Below are 21,734 nucleotides of genomic sequence, written 5' to 3'. Positions count from 1 at the left end.
TAGAATGAATTTAGATTAGGATTACAGATTTACAGTAATCCTACCCTGGTCACACAATTACCTCTGTAAGCATGAACCTCCTCATGTGAAAGTGGTAACTACTGGATGCACTGCTTGCATACTACTGGCTGTTGTGTAATGATCTATGCATTGGATTATGCATCTCTAGCTCTTTGCATGATTTTCATTTTTCTTCTCTATTTTGAAGTTGGTAATCATTTGGACACAATTTTAAATGTAGCATTGATTTCACTGACTGTTGTGTAATGCTCTATGCATTGGATTGGGAGGACTGGTTAAAAACATCACAAGTTTTATAATCTAGTGTGCCATCACCAGACCATTCATTTTGTGAAGAGGGTCTGGGCACTCTCCATTGGGAAATGTTTCCCATTGTAGTATTGTAATGGGGATAGACTTTGTCTTTAAACTTTAAAACCATTGGTCAGGGATTCCTAGAGTTACTTCCTATTCCGCCACTAACTTTTGTAAATTGATAATAAGCTATGTCAACAGTAAAGAATAGGGATGCACAGATTGTGAAATTAAGGGCCAATATCAATACCAATGTCAGGTAGTGTTCCTACCCGAACACAGGAAGTTGCTATCACCTATAAAGGGCCGCTCAGACAATGGCAGAAGTGTCTTTATAAGGTTATGTACCGGCAAAGAGATTTTAGAAATGTTATGTAAAGGTAAAAATTGTGTAATTTCTTGCGTTGATTCTTGCGTTGATTCTTACCTTCAAAAATGTGTGCTCATTCATGTGTAATTACTTCTGCCAACAAATCGTAGTATTATCGTAAGTGTAGAAACTGCCATTGATAATACAGGCAGGAGCATAGATATTAGAAAGCTAGATACCGCACTGGGCTCCAGAACGTCCGTTAATAGCGCCGCCATTTTGGTGGGGGCACCAATAGACAAACAGGTGTTTCTGGTTGCCTCCAGCAAGATGGCGGCCACGTTTACGCATGCCACCTAATATGCAGAACTCGACGGACAGTGCAGTATTTAACTTATCTATGGCCGGGAGAGTTGCCTGTATATGTATGGAGGGGCGTCTGGAGTCTGTATTAAATCATGCTTGGAGTGTGTGTGTGTGTGTGTGTATGTGTGTGTGTGTGTGTATGTGTGTGTGTGTGTGGGGTGGGGGGGAGGGGGGTCTGGAGTCTGTTGCAATATACCATCTCACCGCTATACACAGGAGAATTTCCCCCAAGAATTAACCCAAGAAATACACAATGTAGCTCTAAAGTTAAAGTTGATCTTGTTGATTACCTGTTGATTTCCTCAACCAGTGAATCATCTCCAAGTTCATTCAGACAGTGGAAGAGGTTGATGATACGTTCTGGTGGGATGTTTTCACTGATCTTTTTCTTGATGTATTCAACCATCTTCTTGATGCTCAGTTGTCTGGCACCTAAACGTGGCAGAACATCATTCAGGGGGAACTGGACTTCAGGCTCCAACATTGGAGCCAGTCCAAGAAGGAAGCGCACACAAAGATCAAATTGACCATTTTCACTTAGTAAGGCCCTCTTCAAAGACATCTTGTACAGGTCAAACCTTGAGTTAATGACCAACCATCTAATCTTCTCCCAAGGAGTCTTGATAAAGAGATTCTTCTTATCAATTGCATGTCTGTGGAGCAAGTAAAGAGCTGCCAGGAATTCCTGTACACTCAGGTGCACAAAGCTGAATATGCTCTCTCCACTTATAGCACTTTCTTCTTTGAAGATCTTTGTACAAAGTCCAGCCTGCAATGTTCCTATATTTACATCAATCTCACACTTTTTCAGATCCTTCTCATAGAATATCAGGGTGCCCTTCTCCAGATGTTTGAATGCCAGTTTCCCAAGCTTAACAAGAAGCTGCCCTTTTTCCTCTGGGCTCATCTTCTCCTCTTGGTATTTCGTCATGCTGGTGATCTGAAAGACACTGAATTGTGCGTACATTTCAGTCAGTGTTTTGGGCATTTCCTGGTGAGAGGCTCTTTGCTCTTTTCCCTTCGCTCCAAGCACCACTGCTGTGATCCGACAGAACACTGGGATGTGACACATAATGTAGAGGCTTCTTTTTGATTTTATGCGGGCTATAATTTGTTCAGCTTTCTCTGGAAGGACCTTCCTAAAATACTCCTCTCTGTGGCCTTCATTGAAGCCTTGGATCTCTGTCACCAAGTGGAAAAGGTCACACAGGTCCTTATTGGCTGCTGCTGGTCTAGTTGTTACCCAGATAAGTGCAGAAGGCACCAGTTTACCAGTAATTAGACTTGTTGTTAACATGGCAACTGATGCTTTTTCTTTTGGGTCACAGACATTGTTGTCCTTGTCATTGAAGTCCAGCTGGATTCTGCTTTCATCCAAACCATCCAACACAAAAAGTACTGTCTTTTTCAATTCCATGGCTTCGTTCAACTCTTCAAGTTCTGGGTATAATTTAAGGAGAAGGTCAAATAGACTGTAGTCCTTTTTGTACAAGTTCAGCTCTCGAAATGGAAGAACAAAAACAAGCTCTATATATTTGTTCTCTCTGTCCTCTGCCCAGTCCAAGACAAACTTTTGCACAGCAACACTTTTCCCTACTCCGGCTATTCCCAAAGTCAAGACCTTTGTGACGGGTTTACCAGCATAGTTGTGGTCAGTGAATATGTTTGACAACTTGACTGAGTTCATGGTCCCAGATAATGTTCTGGTCTCAATTTGTTTCAAGTGAATTGTTGACACTTCATGTGCACTGTTGACCCCTCCAGAGCGTCCTTCTACAATGCAAAGGTCAGTGTAGATGTCCTGTAGTTGTTCGTCTCCCAGCTCTTGACGTACAAGGAAATACTTATCTATTAAGATGGACTGAAGGCGATGCTTGAATGAAGATTTTTCCTCTGTTGGAGTGGAAATGTAAAGAGAAGAAAATGAATGGATGGGAGGATTTTATCTTAATGTGTGTAGTGTAGCATACTGTCTGAACATACGTTACCTTTATTTTGAGGTCTTGCATTCACTGACAGAGGAAGAGAGAAACAAAGAAATCACTACAAAAGCACAATATTTATTTATCAAGCTAATGTGTCCATTTTAATTCATATTTCATATTTACCTTTGCCTAGTTTCCTCTCCAAGTCTGTGACCAGCTGGTTGTTTTTCATGATCCTTAAGATCTTCAGCATGACGTCATCTGAGTCTTCACAGTACTTTTGTACCATTTGTTCCACCATGTCATCCCTGTCAGCTTTCTCCAGCTTACCCCATGGGATTTTATAGTTGTCCCTACAAATCGACTTGAACCTTTTGAGGTCGACATCAGACAGGTCATCCAATGTTTCTCGCATACATTGGCGGATTAATGAAGGTTGAAGTGTGTTGCACCCTCTGCCTATTGCACAAATACACATCAGTCAGTTATCTTGTGTACAACACTGAAGTCAAGACCAGGTGGATATGTGCTTTATCCCAGACCCTGAATTTAGAAAAGTCCCGAATAGCTAATTATTTGGGTCTTAATGGATTTATAGCATACATTTCTGTATTTCTAATAATATTTTAAACAATGTTTACAATAATTCAACTTCAAATATTTTTCCAGTTTACAAAACTATGTCATCTTACTAGGCATCATCTTGTTTGTTTGGTCATCTTGCCCAGCTGGTTGCTTTAGGTCATCCATCCTGTAAATGAAATCATGTTTAGGATTAGAGATGTACTTCATCAGTACTATGTGATGTGCATTTGTGTGGCATATTTGTGGAAAATTCATTATAAAACGTTGTTTAACATTATTATGACCGCCGCGCAGCGAAGCCATATAGGTTTAGTCAGATTTTTTTTTCTTTTTTTTTTTCTTCTTTTTCGCATGCCCAAATTTCCGTCAATGATTCCCGGGACACTGAAAGACTGGGGTACACAAAACTTGGTGGGCATGTAACCCCACATGGATAGCATGGAACCATCGTTTTTCGTTTTGATCTGTAGCCCCCCCACTGGACTGGACCCCCCGAAAGGAGGGTAGGGCAGACACAGTTTTCTGTGAATATCTCGAAAACCGTAGGGTTTAGGAGGACCATTTTTTTTTTGAATGTTGATCTCAAGGGGCCATGTCAACGCATTCCATAACCACTCATTTCATGTATAGCGCCACCTAGTTAAACACAAAAAAGTAAAAATGAGGTGTTGCAATTGACGGTATCTGTGACCTAACATAGTCAAAACTGCACGAAATTGGAGGTGTAGGATCATTATGACACCCTCTGTATGCATGCCAAGTTTTGTGGAATTCCGTTCATGGGGGGCCACACAATAAATTAATTTATGTTACTATACACCAACTGGCCTGTAGGTGGCCGGAGACAGTTTTCTGTGAATATCTCGAGAACCGTAGGGCCTAGGAGGTCCACCTTTTTTATGTATGTTGGTCTTAAGGGGGCATGTCAACCCATCCCATTACCACTTATTTCATGTATAGCGCCACCTAGTTAAAAATTAAAAAGCAAAAAATTAGGTGTTTTCATCACAATATCTCTGGCTGACAAGGTCAAAACTGCACAAAATTAAAAGTGTAGGATCATTATGACACCCTCCGAATGCATGCCAAGTTTTGTGTACTTTCGTTCATGGGGGGCCTTACAATAAAATCATTTATGTGTACATTTAGTGACATACACCAACAAGGATTCCCGGGACACTGAAAGACCGGGGTACACAAAACTTGGTGGGCATGTACCCCCACATGGATAGCATGGAACCGTCATTTTTTCGTTTTGATCTGTAGCCCCCCCCGCTGGACTGGACCCCCCGAAAGGAGGGTAGGGCAGACACAGTTCTCTGTGAATATCTTGAGAACTGTAGGGCCTAGGATGACCAATTTTTTCCGTATGTTTGCCTCCAGGGGTCATGTTAACCCATTCCATGTGCACACATGTGCATAAACAGATACACACGCACACACATACATTTACAGTAATCATACGTATGACACATACTCACACAGTAGACATATGTACGCATGCATGCACATGCACAGACACACATACACAGGCAAACACACAAGCACGCACATACACACACAGACACACACACACCCACACACATAAACATGAACTTGTACACGCACACATGCACACAATTCAAGATTTTTTCCCGTCATCTACTTCCTGAATTTTTGGTCATTGATACCCGGGACACCGAACCACCGGGGTACATGAAATTTGGTGGGTATGTAGCCCCACTAGACTTTTACGGAAAAATTTCATTTTGTCCCCGGGGACCAACACCACAACCCCCCCCCACCCCCGTGCTGGGCCTCCCGAACCGCAAAAAAAAACAGTTTTTCCTAAATAACTACCTGAACTACTTGACCTGGCATTCTCTGGGGGTATGCCCAGTTTCGTAGAATTTCATCCATGGGGGGGTCTAAAAAAATTAGGTTATGTGTACATTTAGTGACTGTACACTCATTGGCCTGTAGATGGCGGTGCACACATATACACATGCACACACACAGGCACCCACATACTATCGGTATTAGAACGGCCAAAATAAATATTCATCATCATCATCATGGCTGCATTTTCAGTATTGGCAATAAGTAGTCGTTTGTCCACTAGATGGCGCATCGTTGCAGTGAGACGTAATTTTGTTGGAAGTTAAAAGTGGGTTGGAAAAACAATGGACGCTTCCTACAAGGACTTTAATTTACCACAGCGAACATCTATTAAGGATAGGACGATGTTCACATGAAGTGTAATTCCCATTTCTTCTTGAAGCCGAAATAAATCTGAGGATGTTTATCGGACATGCTTGGTTTTTACTGCAGGTACATTAATCTTGTAATATCAATAAGGACCTAGGTAATGTTACCGTTAGCATTGGTTGAGTGATGGAGGCCCATTTGATTGATTGCATTTGTAGAAAACTATAAATGCGGTTATACCAAGCAAATTGATAGCAGCACTGTTTGTATCTTTCGACTGTCATTTATTGCACGTGCTACAAAATCATTCTGTGCAATGGAAGATTTGTTACACCGGTCTGATACAGTTTTGCCTATACATGCGCGAGACTGAGACGCCTGTTTATTTTGTTTTAAGTGCGTGCATGGTGTGAGAGGGGAATCGATGTGCTTTGATTCCAGCTTGGTAGTTGTAGTCTGTGAAATTAAAAAGCACGTGTGTGTGAAGTATCCAAACAATGACACCTTCATTTCATTATGGCTGCTTTAGCAACACACCTTAAGCTACTGTGTAGTGGGTCCCATTTAGAAGTGGCTAGGCCTACTTCATTCGCGCTTTCCTTGACTCATGGAGCTGCGTGAATGTTATTACAACTTTTCGCCACGATATGGCAGTTTAAGTCCGCTTGATACTGTAAGGCGTAAGCCATTGGTTTCCAAAGGAGATTTTATTTGTGTCGCCAGCATAGCCTATTGACAATTTATGTTGTAAATAGGCAACCTTATAGCCTAATCCTACCTGTAGCTTAGGGAAGCTAACAGCTTTCTATTAGGATCTAGTTTGTTAGTTACCGTTTTGTCATAACTCCCTGATGTATTTTTGCATTTAGAATAGCCAGAGCGTGTATATCTCAATCGGAAAATTAAACAATATCGGGTGCCTATGGACTAGGCTGGGTGAACCCAGCCTGATCTGCCCGCTATTTATTTTTTGATTTCTTAAAAGATTGAACTTGGTCTGATGAAAGCCAGACTAGCCATGGACCTCAGTTACACAATGCAAGGGAACATGAATCAGCCTATATTTGCACGGACAAAAGCTCTTCAACTTTGGCCCGTTAAAATGTGTATGAACAGTCTAGCGACGTATTTCATCAAGGCCATTTGGACATGTCAGTTATTTGCACCACTGGTTAGATGTAAAACAGCATTTCGTTTCAGACTACTGTTACTTAATTTGTGCATTGACAATAAAGTATTACATGAACTAAAGATGACTAAAATCTTATGTAGAAGAAGAAACATTCACAAAAAATCCATCCATCCAAAAATGACCTTTTGTTTTTGATAGCTGTTGAAAACGGCATGGAACTGACAGATATGTTTTTGTTTATAAATACATAACACATAAATAAATAAATAACATTATGCTGATACCTTTTGCTTTTCCCAAATACAATGTAGCCTACAGGTGTAAGTGACCTTTCATCAATCCAGTTGCAATGGATGAACTGTGATGAACTGCCCTACTTGTGATTGTTTAGAGATTTTAAAGGTTTTATAACAATGCTACATCTTCTTTGGCTATTCTACAATCTATTCACCTTTTCAGCACCAGTAGGCTACTTTCTGTGCAGCCGCACTCACACACTCAGGCATGCCAAACAAGCATACACAAAAGTTTCAAGAGTGGGGGATGGAGTGAAATATGGAGACAAATTGAAGTGTGATTTATTTTCGCGGAACAGATGTACAGGACTGAGCGGCGGTCATATTTTGTACCGCTATGCGGTACATCTAGTTTTGTCTGTAACTATTCAGTGTGTGTTTATGTGGTCTTTGCTGAACTTTGTGTGTGTGTGTGTGTGTGTGTGTGTGTGTGTTAAACTCACCCTGCACTACATAGCACTTGTCCTTTGCTGACCCCCTGATGTCCATGAGTGACGGGTTCCTCATTCTTGAGGGACACGTGGCTGGACACAGCACATGCTGCTCTGCCTGTCTGATTTCCACCAACAGCATCCTCACCATCTTGAGGGAAATCCATCCTAATCAATCAATCAATCAATCCATGGAGAGAGAGAGAGAGAGAGAGAGAAAGCATAAATAAAGGCATGTGAGTGGCTCACTCTAAGAGGAGAAACATGTCTGTGATGAAAGGTTCATCATGAAGTGCTTACTTTTTTCACAGCTTGTGAAGACCAATCAGATCTGTGGGTCCATTTCTACTCCATCGATAACAGACATGTTGACGGATGCAGGGGAAGCACTGGAATGACGAGGAAGTGCAGAGGAAAATGAACACCAGTAAGTCAACAGTGTGCAGAGATGTACTTATTTGCTAGCTTATACTGTATCTGATGTTCCTGCTACCTGCTAAAGGAACAGTTTATGTGAGCGCCTAGCGTGAAACTGAATGAAAGGGGGCTGTTGTTGCACATACATATTGATCTTAGCAAACATGCAGACATTTGTGGAGCACAGAATAGATTCCTGTTTGCTCAACTACTTGCTTTTTTGTGATTTTGTGATTTTTCTTCAAAATATAATTTATGTTCTTGCTCAAAACATTTTTCTGCGCTCAAATTGTTCTACTGCTCACTCATAAAAGAGGCACAAATGTAACTCCATAGTGGCCCATTCTGATCCTCTGTCTGCGGTCAGAGAGGAAGCTATTGATCCACATGCAGGTGGTGTGTGGAACAGGTCCCCCAGTTTGACCACTAGCTTGTGAGGGAGGATGGTGTTGAATGCAGAGCTTTAATCCACAAAGAGCATCTGCACATAGCTCCCCTGCTGCTCCAGGTGTGATTACAGATAGTGCAGTATGGAGTGCTATGGCTATGGTGTGGATCGCTTCGCTCTGTAGGTAAACTGGTGATCGTCATGGCTGCGGGGCGGGGCTGTGTGTGACTACGGACCAGTTTCTCAAAGCACTTCATCACCACTGGGGTGAGTGCCACTGGTCTGTAATCGTTGAGGCTAGAGATGTGAGGTTTCTTGGGCAGGGGGACTATAGTTGAGGATTGTGGACTGTGCCAGGGACTGGTTGAAGATCTTTGTGAAGATTCCAGCCAGCTGATCTCCACAGTCCTTCAGCACGCGTCCCGGGACGCCATCAGGACCAGCCGCCTTCCTCGGCTTGACGGCCTGCAGCATGCGCCTCGCGCTCTTCAATTGTGAGGTTTGCGCTGCTGTGGCTGTGGTGTAGTGGTGCCGTCTCCGGTGCTGTGACCTCGAAGCGGGCAAAGAAGATGTTCAGCTCCTCTGCCTGTGCGGGGTCACCTTCAGCAGCTCCGAGGTTGGTCCTGTAGTTGGTCAGATGCTGAACTCCCTGCCACACCAGCCTGCTGTTGTTACTGCTCAGGTGGTCCTCTATCCTCCTCGTGTAGTCTGCCTTGGCCTCTCTGATGCCCCTCTTCAGGTTGGCTCGGGCTGTGCTGAGAGGTCTTTGTTGCCGGACCTCCAGGCGGTGTTCCTCTCCTTTAGCAGCTGCTGGACCCCCCGTGTCATCCAGGGCTTTCTGGTTGGGGTAGACCCGATATTTTGTGATTTTTCCTCCGGAATTTCTAATATCACACCTGTTACACTGTCACAGGGATGATGAAGTTTAAAATGAAGACGTTTTGCCCTACACACTTTTGTCATCTGCCTTCGAGTGGGTTCTGTGATCTTCGGTACGTTAATCTCTCTACTTCAGAGCAAACGTGCCGTGCAACGTGCCAAAGGAGACTGACAACTCACAGCCAATGTCTTCTGATTAAGAACGAATTAAAGCATTTATGCAACTTCATGAATTATTTTTTTATGGTCCTCAAATTGAGTACAGGCTCGGGTAGGGTCGGGCTGGATTTTTTAGGTCCAATCTAAGCTCTAACACTGTTCTGAAGTATCTCCCTGTGCCCAACACTTGACGAGTCCTCACACGTTTCCTGTATCACCACCCCCCCCTTCCTCTGCGTGCTCCCTCTGAGAATCATGGCTCCCACACACAGCTGCGTGCATCGAGTTGCTGGAGACGCATCCCATTCACTTTAAATGGGCTCACGTGATCTGTTGCCGAACTGAATTGTGGGTCCGTCGCGTCGCGTTTCTCCCACTGCTCGCGTTGAGGAGTTCAGCTGTTGCTGCACCGACAGACGGCACCGGCCAATCAAGCCAATCTACGGATTGGTAGATGGTAGATCGTCGGGAACACCCACTGGAATGCGTTGACGGAACGCAGCTACATGTATGTGTGGGAGCCGTCACTGCTGTCTACAGAATTCCACTTATTACACAATGTCTTGCCCCGAGCCTACAGCCAAGTTTAAGAGCCTCTTAAACTCCTCCCACCGCACAGGAACTTCGGTCTCACCTTGTGTACCTGCCTGTAGCATGTTTTTTTTTGGCTCGTGGAACTTGTGGCGGCTTGATACACCTCAGCCTCTTCAGTGTACAGCGACCCACCAGTGCAACCTCAGGGGTTGTGTATCATATTGTAAAGAAGTCTCAAGATGACAACTTGAGCAAAAAGAGAAAAATGTGATCATGGCTATATGGTGTCATTTGGTGTGTTACTCAATATTATTGTAGTCACCAATGTACAGTACAGTCTGCATATCATCACAAATAGTTATTTTTCGCTCCTTGGTTAGTGAGGTTTAAAGAGGTGTCTGCAGGAACGTTACACTTGAACTTTACCCACAAAAATATATCTGCCTTCATGGCATTAGAAATGAACGGGTTAGATGCTGAATCACATGTACGCACACATATCCAGACACACACACATACGGCACCTACCGGCATTATCACAACAGCAATCATACGACATAACACTCCTGAATATTATAACCGTGTGCAGACAGGTACAGATACACAGAGTCAGGCAGTTATTGTTGTACTCTCTGCCATGGGAGAGGCATGTGTGTGTGTGGGTGTGTGTGTGTGTGTGTGTGTGTGTGTGTGTGTGTGTGTGTGTGTGTGTGTGTGGTGCACTTGGACTACAATCTCATACACATACACCCACTCAAGCACACACTGGCTCGATCACTCACATCACACAGACACCAATACATTATCTCTCTCTCTCACACACACTCATACAAAGGCATGTAACACTTACCTGTGCAGAAATGCACAACAGAACCTTCAACAAGTCAAGTGTCTTTACCTTCCCTCTTTGGTTTTTACAATCTCTCTCTCTCTCTCTCTCTATCCTCTTCTATTCCCACCTTCTTGTTTTCTCTCTTTCTCTCTTGGTCGTCAGCCAGTCAGATGACAGGAATTTTGTTGTGTGGGGTGAGGGCACTGCGTGTCGGGACAGATTCTCCCATTCTCAGGAGATGAGAGGACACAGAGATACAGGCGTATGTGTGAATATGGGGGGAAACATGCATGTTTGTGTGGATGTGTGGCACAACAAAGGTTAAAACATATATGCTCATTCATATTAAATACACTACTGCATTTGCTTACAAATTCAAGATGCCACTCATGATTAGCATGAACGTTGTAATTGCAATTAAGTTGCATTTTTTGTATGATATGGATGATCTCTGTCACAAATCACACGATGATGAATTTACAGAATTAAAATATGTAACCTGAGAATAGCCTACAAGCTGTCATGGTTTTCACAATCCAAGATGGTCACCAATTACTTTAAGATATCAGACACATATTTAAGATGGGCTAGTTACAGTAAATGTAGCTCAGCAAACTCAGATTTCCCCCCTCGGAATTCCTTTCCCCCCTCACAATTTATTTTGTGCCTTGCCCATTTGCCAATCAGCATCGAATCTGGGCCAGACTTGGCCAATCAGGATTGAATCTAGCTGGACTTGGCCAATCAGGATGGGTTCCATTTAAAGTAAGCCACCTTGCCTAATGTACCTTGCCTTGGTGTTGCAACTGCTCTGCCTACAACCAAAAAGCATTGCAGACGGTGGTGAAAACTGTCCAATGCATCACCGGTTCCTCACTCCCCTCCATCGAGGCCATCCAGGCACGCAGCATCATCAAAGACTGTTCCCACCTCAACCACAGACTGTTCAACCCACTCCCCTCCGGGAGGCGTTACAGGCCTCTCCGCAACCGAACCAGCAGCTTCAGAGGAAGCTTCTTTCCTGCGGCTGTCACCCTATTGAACTCTAGCTCTGCATTCCGGTGACAACCAACCAACCAACCGCCCCCAACCCCGCCTCCCTCGCCCCGCCTGATGCCGCCTTGCCTGTGCCTGTTGAGGTGTCCACGACCATGGCAACCTTGACAGGGACAACAACCCCCACCCCCCCCAAACAATTGCACTATCCCATCCCACCCATAGTGTTCTATTTATTTACAAATGTACATACTGTATTTATACTTATACATAGCCATATTCTACTGCTCTTCATACTATTCATCCTGCACATACACGTATTCTTACTACTGTTATAATGCTACTGTTTCTGCACTACAGTACTGTTACCACACTGCACATAGCTGTACATACTGTACATATCTGTTTATATGGTTCATACTGAATATCCATATTTGTTCAATTTTTCTTATAATATATTCTGTTAATACACTGCATGTATCTATATTATTCTTACTAGTATTATAATGGTACTGCTACTACATTGCACATATCTGTTGTTCATACATTGTTCACATTACATAGCCATATTTATTCTGCTCGTATAAGGTAACTGCTAATACACACATTTCTATTTAATTTATATTACTCTAAACCACCTTCTGTAAACCAACTGTATAGCCTACTACTGTATACACTGCACTATATTTCTATATATCTATACCTATCTATACTTTGTATATCACTTTGCACTTTTCTGCTTTTTTGCACTTCTGGTTAGACGCAAACTGCATTTTGTTGTCTTTGTACTTGTACTCTGCACAATGATAATAAAGTGGAATCTAATCTAATATAATCTAATAACTCAATGTCGCCTTTGGCTTCGCAGCATGCGTCTGCCAACACCATCTTTGTCCTAGTGGAAATACATCATCTGAGACCTACAGTACTGTCTACGAGACGAACTAAACAAGCTCTGGTTGTGAGCAAAAGATGGCAGACTGTACTGCATTTGGTTGTTGCAATGAAAGGAATTTGAAAAGTAAAGAGCAACGAAATACAAGGAATCACATTTCACATGTGAGAAGCTGTTTACATAGAAGAGGCCTACTACATATTATATTATAATGATTTTACTCCACGTAAATAGTGTTGAATAATCCATTTTTACATGTCGTTTATCTACCATCAAATATAAAACTGCATCCATACCCATCAGTTGAGCAATGTGTTGTATGTGTTTAAGGCTTTATAGCCCAAAACTCCTGCAGCTTGTAATTACACTCCTGACAGATCGTGACAGCAGCATGCTTGTGAAAATGCCGCCCTTGTGGTCCATACTCACACAAAGGATGAGCGGCGAGTGGTGATGGGGTGAAAACAAGCAAGCAAACATGGATTTTGGTGGAGAGTGCAGTGGCCACTGGCAGTCAGGTGAAACCCGGTCCTGGGCCTGGTTGCCGTGGGAGGAGGCGGTGGGTGGGTGGGGCTCTGAGCGCAGCTGGGTTGGTGAGGGAGGACGAAGTCTTGGTCGTCGAGCGGCAACGTGGGCGAGTCCAGTGGGATGCGCTGACGGAGACCGCAGGGCAGCAGGGATCGGAGGGCTGCTGCAACTCTCTGAGTAGACAGTGTTAGCTGCTGCTGCATCTCTCTGAGTGGACAGTGTTAGCTGCTGCTGCATCTCTCTGAGTGGACAGTGTTAGCTACAGGTGTGTCTCTCTGAGTGGACAGTGTTCGCCACATGTGTGTCTCTCTGAGTGGACAGTGTTAGCTGCTGCTGCGTCTCTCTGAGTGGACAGTGTTAGCCACAGGTGCATATCTCTGAGTGGACAGTGTTCGCCACAGGAGCGTCTCTTTGAGTGGACAGTGTTAGCCACAGGAGCGTCTCTCTGAGTGGACAGCGTTAGCCACAGGTGCCTGGGACAACCCAACGCACGGTTCTGGACTAGTGCCAAGCTCTTCATCACCCACAGCACAAAGTGGAGGGTCTTCCTCATCTGGACTAGTGACCACTTTATCACCTGCAGCACGAAGTGGAGGGTCTTCCTCAACTGGACTAGTGCCAAGCTCTTCATCATCCGCAGTGCAAAGTGGAGATAGTGGGTGGGCAGGGCCAGGCTTTATGTGTGCGGCGGATTGACATTTCGGTCGAATCTGGTACCTAAAATAAAAATCTCTATTGGAGAATGAATGGGGTTTTGGGACATTGAAATATAAATGTAGACCGGTTGGAGTGATGTTAACATTCTGATTTATCCCCAGATGAATTCCTAAGGAAGAGGGCAATGGCAGTGAGGAGGGCATTACTGTGACTGGTAGTGAGGAGGGCATTACTGTGACTGGCAGTGCAGAGGGCATTACTGTGACTGGCAGTGAGGAGAGCATTACTGGGCCCTCCACTTTCTCATTCAGACATTTTTTCATTGGATGTGTTGAACTTGAATTACACAGCCTCAAATCTCAAAATTTACACCTTATCTGTCTATGTTTTCTGATTTAAATTCAGTTTTCATGTAATATTAACCATTGTAATGGTCTTCGTGTCCACAACATTTCAGGTAAGTAGGCTACAAATTAATGTTCTCTCTGTGTATTTATTTCCATTTCAAATCTGCAGATGCGCCAAGGAACACCTCAGTATCAGTCAGTCCCTCTGGTGATATAGAAGAGGGCAGTTCAGTGACTCTGACCTGCAGCAGTGATGCCAACCCACCAGTGCACAACTACACCTGGTACAGAAGGAAGAATGAGTCAGAATCCACATGGATCAGACAAAGACAAACGTACAGCATCACTAACGTCAGTACTGAACACAGTGGGCTTTACTTCTGTAAGGCAGAGAACAAACATGGAGCCAGCCAATCCAATACAACATTTCTGGATGTGTTCTGTGAGTACTGTGAGATGCTACTAGACTGTTTCAGGAATTAAATACATAATCAGAGCGCATAACTCATGTTTATCTAAAAACAAATTACAGCTGATGAGGCACCACTGGGACCAACATCTCTAAATTTTCCCTTTTTTCACTGTTAAAATCTTCTAAAAAAATCCAGGCATGAAATCAAATGTATTTTGGAGTACATAACATGATGTTGTAATCAGTCTCATACCAGTTTATTGATCAGATGGAGATTGTATTCAATATATTAATGTATTCTAATCTCATTGAAATGTACTAATATTCCTTGTAAACTAGACTTCCCCAGGATGACCTCAGCATCACTCACCCCCTCTGGTGACCTTCAGGAGGGCGACTCAGTGACTCTGACCTGCAGCAATGATGATAACCCACCAGTGCACAACTACACCTGGTACAGGAAGACTGGAGATGAAACGGCTCTTCTGGGCACAGGGAGGATGCCCAACCTCACTCTTAACCTCGTTCCTGGTGTGGATGGACTTTATCACTGTGATGCGCAAAATAAAGTCGGCTCGAAGAACTCAACTGCGATCAGGATCCTTATGCCAGGTCCAGAGCAGTTTTTTTTAACTTTCATTTCACATTTTTTCTCAGCATAGTTATGCTTTTGGCACTGGACTTTGGTGTTGAGAAGAAATACCACTTGAGATGTTAATTTCATAGTTGTTTCATTTCAGAAGTTGTTTCATACAAAACAATAGAAATGTCAATTGTGCATGTATGAAAGTATATTTGCTTATATATAAGTTGATTTTCAACAACATAATGTTTAGCTTTGAACAAATGAGCTGTTCGAAATTCTAACATTATTCAAAGGTGTCTTTATCCTTTTGCAGTATTTTTCATAATGTTTAATACATTTGGTATTGACATCTTTACTGTCGTTGCTCTCTGTTTTTATAAAGCGTGTGCGTGCGTGCGTGCGTGCATGCGTGTGTGTCTGTGTGGCAGCTTGGTGGTGAACCGCGGGCGCTTTCGAACGGCACCTTAATGGACGCCAAGACGGGCCTTTTGAACAACTAATAAGCCATGTCATAATAACCCGCAAAAACCCAGCTCGATACCCTTTCTGTCCTGTTCTGTTCTGCTTCTCTTTTTTCCGGTGCTTAACGGAGCTTCTCGGGAGATGGGCCAATGGCTTTGGCTGTTGGTCATGCGGCGGTCTGCTCAATGTTGACGTGATGACCACACGCGCCACACTGGATACACCACTCGGACCGCAGAAGTGATGTCATGCTGGCTCTGTGGTCGTATCGGAGAAGGGGCAGATGGGAGCGAAGCGTGTAAGTTAAGCTGTGGCGGTGGGTTATCTGCGCTCAGGACATTGGTCACTTGCCGGTCCTGATTGAGTTAGACGTAAGGAAAGGTCAATGATGTCACCCCCCGTTGCTATAAGCCACCATCGCTAATGATAATTGAAGGCCCTGATTGGTGATTGTTGGTTCACTGGTGACCTCACCTGTTTAGGTCAAAGCCTGTGTTCTAAGTGCTTGGCCAACCTCACTTCAGAAGACACTGAAGTCCTTGAGGCGAGGGGTTGCGCAACTTATAGAGACCACCAATAGTAAACGTAACCACTATAAGCATACCGTACATTGTGTCTCTTTTTTTAGTGCTATATATCCCAAGGAGTCGTTAAATACTTTAGTTCTTTCTTTTAATTGAACATTTAGAATTTCTAAGCGTAAAACCTTTGTCACACCCCGGGTACACAAACCTTTTGATCTTCAGAAGTCCTTCAGGGTCACTTCACCACTTTCATCTGTTCGCCGGTGAATGAAGAGTCTGATCGTGAAAAGGACTCTTACATTATAGCATCACTTTCCTTTTAAAGCTCTGCAATGGCTATTTGATATGTCATTTTTTCACTTTACAACTCGTCTTTGAGAAAACTATAAAAAATCTCAAAGTGCCCCCCCCCCCCCCCCACTCCTGCTGTCACGTCTCTCGGCGGACTGTTCCCGCCTCCGCTTGCCTGTAATTATGATTGATAGGCACCCCTGCTATATATTGCCGCTAAGGCCTATTTTGACAGTAGTTCATTACTGGGCATGGCTAAATGCTCTAAAAGCGTGAATTACAACATGGCATCAGCTCCCTTGCTCTTGCCTTCGGGTTTGATGTGTGTGTGTGTGTATGTATGTGTGTTTGTGTGTGTGTGTGTGTGCTGGGAGGGGGGTAGAGACAGAATGAGCACGTCTACATATCATAAGGCTCCTCTCCTTCTCGCCCCCCCCCCCCCACTCACACATGCACACACCCCTCGTCCTCCCCCATCATCTACGGCCTATCGATTCCCCCCATAAAAGGTGTTTAATTCAATCAGGGCGAAGACTGAGAGCCCGTTTTGCCGGGTCCCTGTCGATAGCCATTAAATCAATTAGAGAAGTCCTCTCCCTGGATCACGCCTCCAGGCAGGTGTCTCAGACAGAGAGAAAGAGAGAGAGAGAGAGAGAGAGAGAGAAAGAGAGAGAGGGAGGGAGAGAGAGAGACAGAGATGAGAGCTAGAGGGATGTAAAGAAAGACAGAGAGAGAGAGAGAGAGGGAGGGAGGGATGGTGCTCTCTCTTTCTCTGTCAGTCTTTCTCTTGGTTTCTCTTGTCCTTGCTCACTTTGCCACTCTGGCGCTATTTTACACGCATGTGCTTGTTCTCCGTCTCTCCCTCTCCCACACTCTTCCTCCTGTAAACTAGGTTCTCTTTTCCTTGCATAGCCTTGACCCATCTGGCTCTTCTTCCTCTTCTCTCTGCTCTAATTTCTACCATCTCCTCCCTCATTTTTTATCTTCCCTCGGTCCTGTCTTTCTCTCTCTCTCCTGTTTCACACACACACACTCTCTCTTTCTCTCTCTCTCTCTCTCTCTCTCTCTCTCTCTCTCTCTCTCTCTCTCTCTCTCTCTCTCTCTCTCTCTCTCTCTCTCAATTCAATTCAATTTTCAATTCAAGGTTGCTTTACTAGCATGACTGTAGGTACAGTGTTGCCAAAGCACAATTAAAACAGCATCTCTCTCTGGGCCAGTCATTTGCGCTTGTTTCAGATGTCTTAAAACATGGTGCAATATGGTATGAACAGACTGCACGTGAGTGAACATGAGCACATTTTGACTGCCACAGGAGCGCTGCATCATGGCAACTGCATTATCGCTCTGCGTGATGCCATCTTATTAGCATGTATTGTATATCCTGTTCGCTAACAATTTGATTCCTTTTAATGTCCTCCACAGTTGATGCCTTTCAACTGCGCTGGTGATTGAATGCTACCATTTTGTTGTGGACACCGTAAATTATGTTTTTCGCCAACTGCGAGATGAGCCTCAGGTTTGCTAAATCGAATGTAAAAAGAAAAGGTACAGCGTGTGGTTTCTGCGGAGTGGCAATGGCGAACACAGCGTAAAACAGCGCCAATATCGGTGCATCTGCCTGTCTCTTTCTGTCTTACTTTGTTTGTGTCTCTCCCAATCAGTCCTCTTGCAGTCCTTCTGCCCCTCTTTCTCAAGTCTTTTCCGTCTTTCTTTTGTTCTCTCTTTCGTTCTTTCATTCTATCTCTCTCTCTCTCTCTCTCTCTCTCTCTGTATCTCTCTTTTTGCCTCTCTTTCTTTCGGTCTGTCTGCATTGTTGTATCTCTCTCTCTTTCTCTCTCTCTCTCTAGTGTGCTATATAAATAAATATGACTTGACTATAGCAAAAAGACTCCTTCTGGACCCCTGCAGTTGTAGGCTTTATTTTGGGCACATTGACTGGGCTAGTAGCTGGAGCTCTGATAGGAGTCACCCTTAGAGAGGGTGAGTTGTTCTGTTCTGATATTGTCATGGCCCTGCCCTGCCTGCCTCCTCTTCCTGCCTGTGTGTTGCATCTGTCTACAGGTGAGGTGAATTTTGCTACGACGCATTACCCTGATTGCTTACTGTCCTGGACTGACACCAGTCACACCTTAGCCTACGCCTTGTAACTCCAGTTTTAAACTAACCTTGGATGGACCTTTGATGGCATGGATTGTTACTTTGCTGTGTTTAAATCTGACAGCAGGAGGGATGTCAACATTTTATGCAATTTTGGGCCTTTTTTTGAGTTTTTTTTGGCCTAAAACAAGGACGGGGGCCTATCTCCCCCTGGGTTGTTTCAAATTTTGTACTATTTTGGCTTTTTTGAGTTTTTAGGTGGACCCTTCAAACTGTCCAAGTTTCATCAAAATCGGTGACGTAGCATGTGTCACCCCTGCCTGGTCCTCTCATGGACACACTCTTAAACCTGCCCTCCTTGCTCCTTCTGACCGCTAAGTGGAATTTAGTGTGTTACGTTTCGTGTGTTAAGTTATTTTAAATTAATTGTTGGAAGGATAAATAACACATAGGCTACCAGCCTAGCCTATCAATTAAATGTAGCCTACAACCTACCCATAGCCTACTTAACAAGTTCCATGTAGCCTAATAGTCTTTGGGTTGGCCGTTTAACAACGACTGTCGTAGTAGCCTATAATAATTGCAACTACACCTGGCAGTTGATGTATCTAAACAAAATGTATTTGCGTGAATTTCATATTTTGTACCGCTATGCGGTACATCTAGTTCTATTTCACTCCAGGCCACGGACGCACTGAGTTGAGATCTGTAAGTTGTGGTAGGCTATGAGAAAGTAGTAGGCTATGAGAAAGTAGTAGGCTATGAGAAAGTAGTAGGCTATGAGAAAGTAGTGCCTAAATCTACATTTCATTCAACAGGCGGCCACCATCAACTCCGTTTCGCCTCGTCTCTTATGGCAGGTCCGCCCCTGCTTACACTCTTAGTCTCCCAATCAAACAGTAATACTGACTTTACTTCACCTTCAATATATCGTATTGCCACCTGTGTGTGGCTTTCCCTTTCTCTGTGCCAGGCATTTAACAATATGAAATAAAACCGTAGAACATGTGTCCCGTTTTTCAACTGCAGTTTCTTATTGAGAGTGTAGAGTCTTACTCTCACCCAGTCAAGTCTTACTGATCCTAGCACTCACCAGCCGTTTAAACTGACAAGTAACTGTTAAAATACAGCACTCACCGACGCACTTATTCTTACTGTACTCTAATGTGTTTTTTTTAAACTGTCCTAAAATTGTGAGAATTGTTCTAAAACTTACTGTTTACCATGTTGTTAGTCGCTTTGGTTAAAAAGCGTCAGCCAAATGTAATGTAATGTAATGTAATGTAATGTAATGTAATGTAATGTAGAGGGTGGGATTGCAGTTTAACCTTCTAAATCTCTATCTGTCTGCAGGACTCAAGACAGAGAAGTACGAAGCTCCAGCACTACAGCAATGCTGTCAGAGGAACCACCACTGGTTCACAGGTAGAGAAAATGTATTTCTTGTGTCCTTTCTATCTCCAAATCAATGGTGATACATCATTTATGGTACAGGATGTAACAGGATATCATGTAAACCGACAAAGGTGTTTTTAGACTATGGACATTATTGCACATTTAGATATTTGTACATTATATACATAGTTAACTTTTGCATAGTTTCACAATGACAACAATGAGATAAAATTTAACAATGGAGGGAAGCAAATTTATTCCAAGAAGAAAAAAATAAATTCTCTGCCAATACTGTGCCAAATAATACTGACTGTTATGGTTTGTAATGGTTTATTGAAGCCCACATACCTGTGAATGAAACTCTGACTGTACGTTCATCTTTCTCAAATATATCTCACATGACATAATTTACACTACCAAGGTCAAATAACACCAGTCTACAAGTCTTTTTATTTCCTCTCTTCCTCTACAATCTAAAACAAGTGTCCATCAAAATTAGGTCTTTGTCATAACGTGTTTATTTCCCCTTTATTAAACTATTTCATTTTTAGCAGGCTGTCCAGCCTGGTCCTGCTGATGACACATACGCAGGTCTTGACCTCACCACCAGATCCCCTGATTATGCCACTCTGGATGTAAGACACACTACTATTCCCACACACTCTTTCATCCAGTTACTCTGGGTCCTAATTTAAATAGCGGGCAACGTGCAAATTCTATCAACATGTTCTGGTGCATGAACTGGAGCTATTGTAGTGGGTGCATTGAGCTGACTCATCAATGTTTGCTGTTAAGGTCTTGCCCATGGTGTTAAATTAGGATATTGATTTAGCCTAAGGTCTTGCCCAACGTGTTCAATTAGGATACTGATTTAGCCTAATTATTCATTTAACTTAGTTAGACTAAAGACTCAGCACTTTGCCCATCATTCAAATCAGGGTCCTGTGTATCTCTGACTCTGCTTCATTGTTGACTTTTTACATTCACTGTTCATTAGAAACATGCATTGTGTGTGTGTGTGTGTGTGTGTGTGTGTGTGTGTGTGTGTGTTATTTCAGATTGTAAAGACCTCTGCTTATGGCATCACACAGACTGCAGGTCAGGTCCGCTCTGAGGCTTCAGACTACGAGAACATAACAGACCAGAGAGTTGTCTGAGGGCAAACTGACCTGGAGGATCTGAGGGAGACAAATCAGCCATAGCTGTGGCCTCTTGATGTTCTTATTGTATGTTGTGTTTTTGTGTCACACATACATTGATATTCTCATTTATCCTCTTTTGAGACATGCATACAAATGTCTTCACAAGCTCAATAACTCTAAGGTTACTTTATGAAAGGTAAATAGTTTAGTTTAGCTCATGATCTGGAAGATTACATTAATGCAATGTTAAACTATGAATTGAGTCATACTGTTTAGAAAGACACAAAATAACTGAAAGCAGGAGACGGGGTGATGCTTGTCCCTGATAACATGTTGTTTGTTGGTTCATCAGCAGGGGGTGTACAAAGTGGAATGAATCAGCAAAAATCTGTTTGTTTGTTTTTTGTCTGAGGAAGTTGGTCATTTCCACTGTACCACGAGTTATCCGACCTGGCTATATATTGGGCCTATAGATTGTTTCACACGTCTTTTAGGTTTCTGTGCTGTATGTTTACTTTGTTTAATATTTGTGGTCATAGTTAAGGTTAACACATTTGTGTGATCACCCCTCTGTAACATCCCTGCAGGCCAATCACAGATATAAAAAATAGAGAAGTATATAAAACAAAGATGGAGAAGTGCAGTG

The 21,734-nt window shown here is 43.2% G+C and overlaps 2 protein-coding genes across 2 annotated transcripts in view; one reads left to right on the top strand and one right to left on the bottom strand.

Annotated features, from left to right (window-relative positions):
• The window catches only part of LOC121718258 (NACHT, LRR and PYD domains-containing protein 12-like), a 28,460-nt gene extending 20,531 nt beyond the window's left edge, over nt 1-7,929 (bottom strand). The window contains exons 1-6 of the mRNA XM_042103188.1: nt 7,850-7,929; nt 7,560-7,715; nt 3,609-3,667; nt 3,100-3,375; nt 2,980-3,003; nt 1,282-2,884 (exon numbers count right to left, since the gene is read on the bottom strand). Of these exons, the coding sequence (XP_041959122.1) occupies nt 1,282-2,884; nt 2,980-3,003; nt 3,100-3,375; nt 3,609-3,667; nt 7,560-7,714 (2,117 nt within the window). The 5' untranslated portion in view covers nt 7,715; nt 7,850-7,929. The remainder of the gene's footprint in view (nt 1-1,281; nt 2,885-2,979; nt 3,004-3,099; nt 3,376-3,608; nt 3,668-7,559; nt 7,716-7,849) is intronic.
• Nucleotides 7,923-21,053, top strand: LOC121718339 (B-cell receptor CD22-like). The gene is made up of 6 exons (XM_042103359.1): nt 7,923-7,974; nt 14,349-14,621; nt 14,931-15,203; nt 19,905-19,976; nt 20,498-20,581; nt 21,005-21,053. Exons 1-5 carry the CDS (start codon nt 7,923-7,925, stop codon nt 20,521-20,523), a joined length of 696 nt encoding a protein of 231 aa, XP_041959293.1. The 3' UTR covers nt 20,524-20,581; nt 21,005-21,053.
• The last annotated feature ends 681 nt before the right edge of the window (nt 21,054-21,734 follow it).

Source organism: Alosa sapidissima, chromosome 9 (genome assembly GCF_018492685.1).
Source record: "Alosa sapidissima isolate fAloSap1 chromosome 9, fAloSap1.pri, whole genome shotgun sequence".
Classification (NCBI taxonomy): domain Eukaryota; kingdom Metazoa; phylum Chordata; class Actinopteri; order Clupeiformes; family Clupeidae; genus Alosa; species Alosa sapidissima.
The sequence above is the reverse complement of the archived record's forward strand: the minus strand, read 5'-3'. Positions and strand labels throughout refer to the sequence as shown.

Coding starts and splice junctions, on each gene's coding strand:
- LOC121718339 (XM_042103359.1), top strand. CDS start 7,923: ATGCAGGGGAAGCACTGGAATGACGAGGAAGTGCAGAGGAAAATGAAC. Junction 7,975..14,348: donor GCAGAGGAAAATGAACACCA/GTAAGTCAACAG, acceptor TCAAATCTGCAG/ATGCGCCAAGGAACACCTCA. Junction 19,977..20,497: donor GAACCACCACTGGTTCACAG/GTAGAGAAAATG, acceptor TTTCATTTTTAG/CAGGCTGTCCAGCCTGGTCC.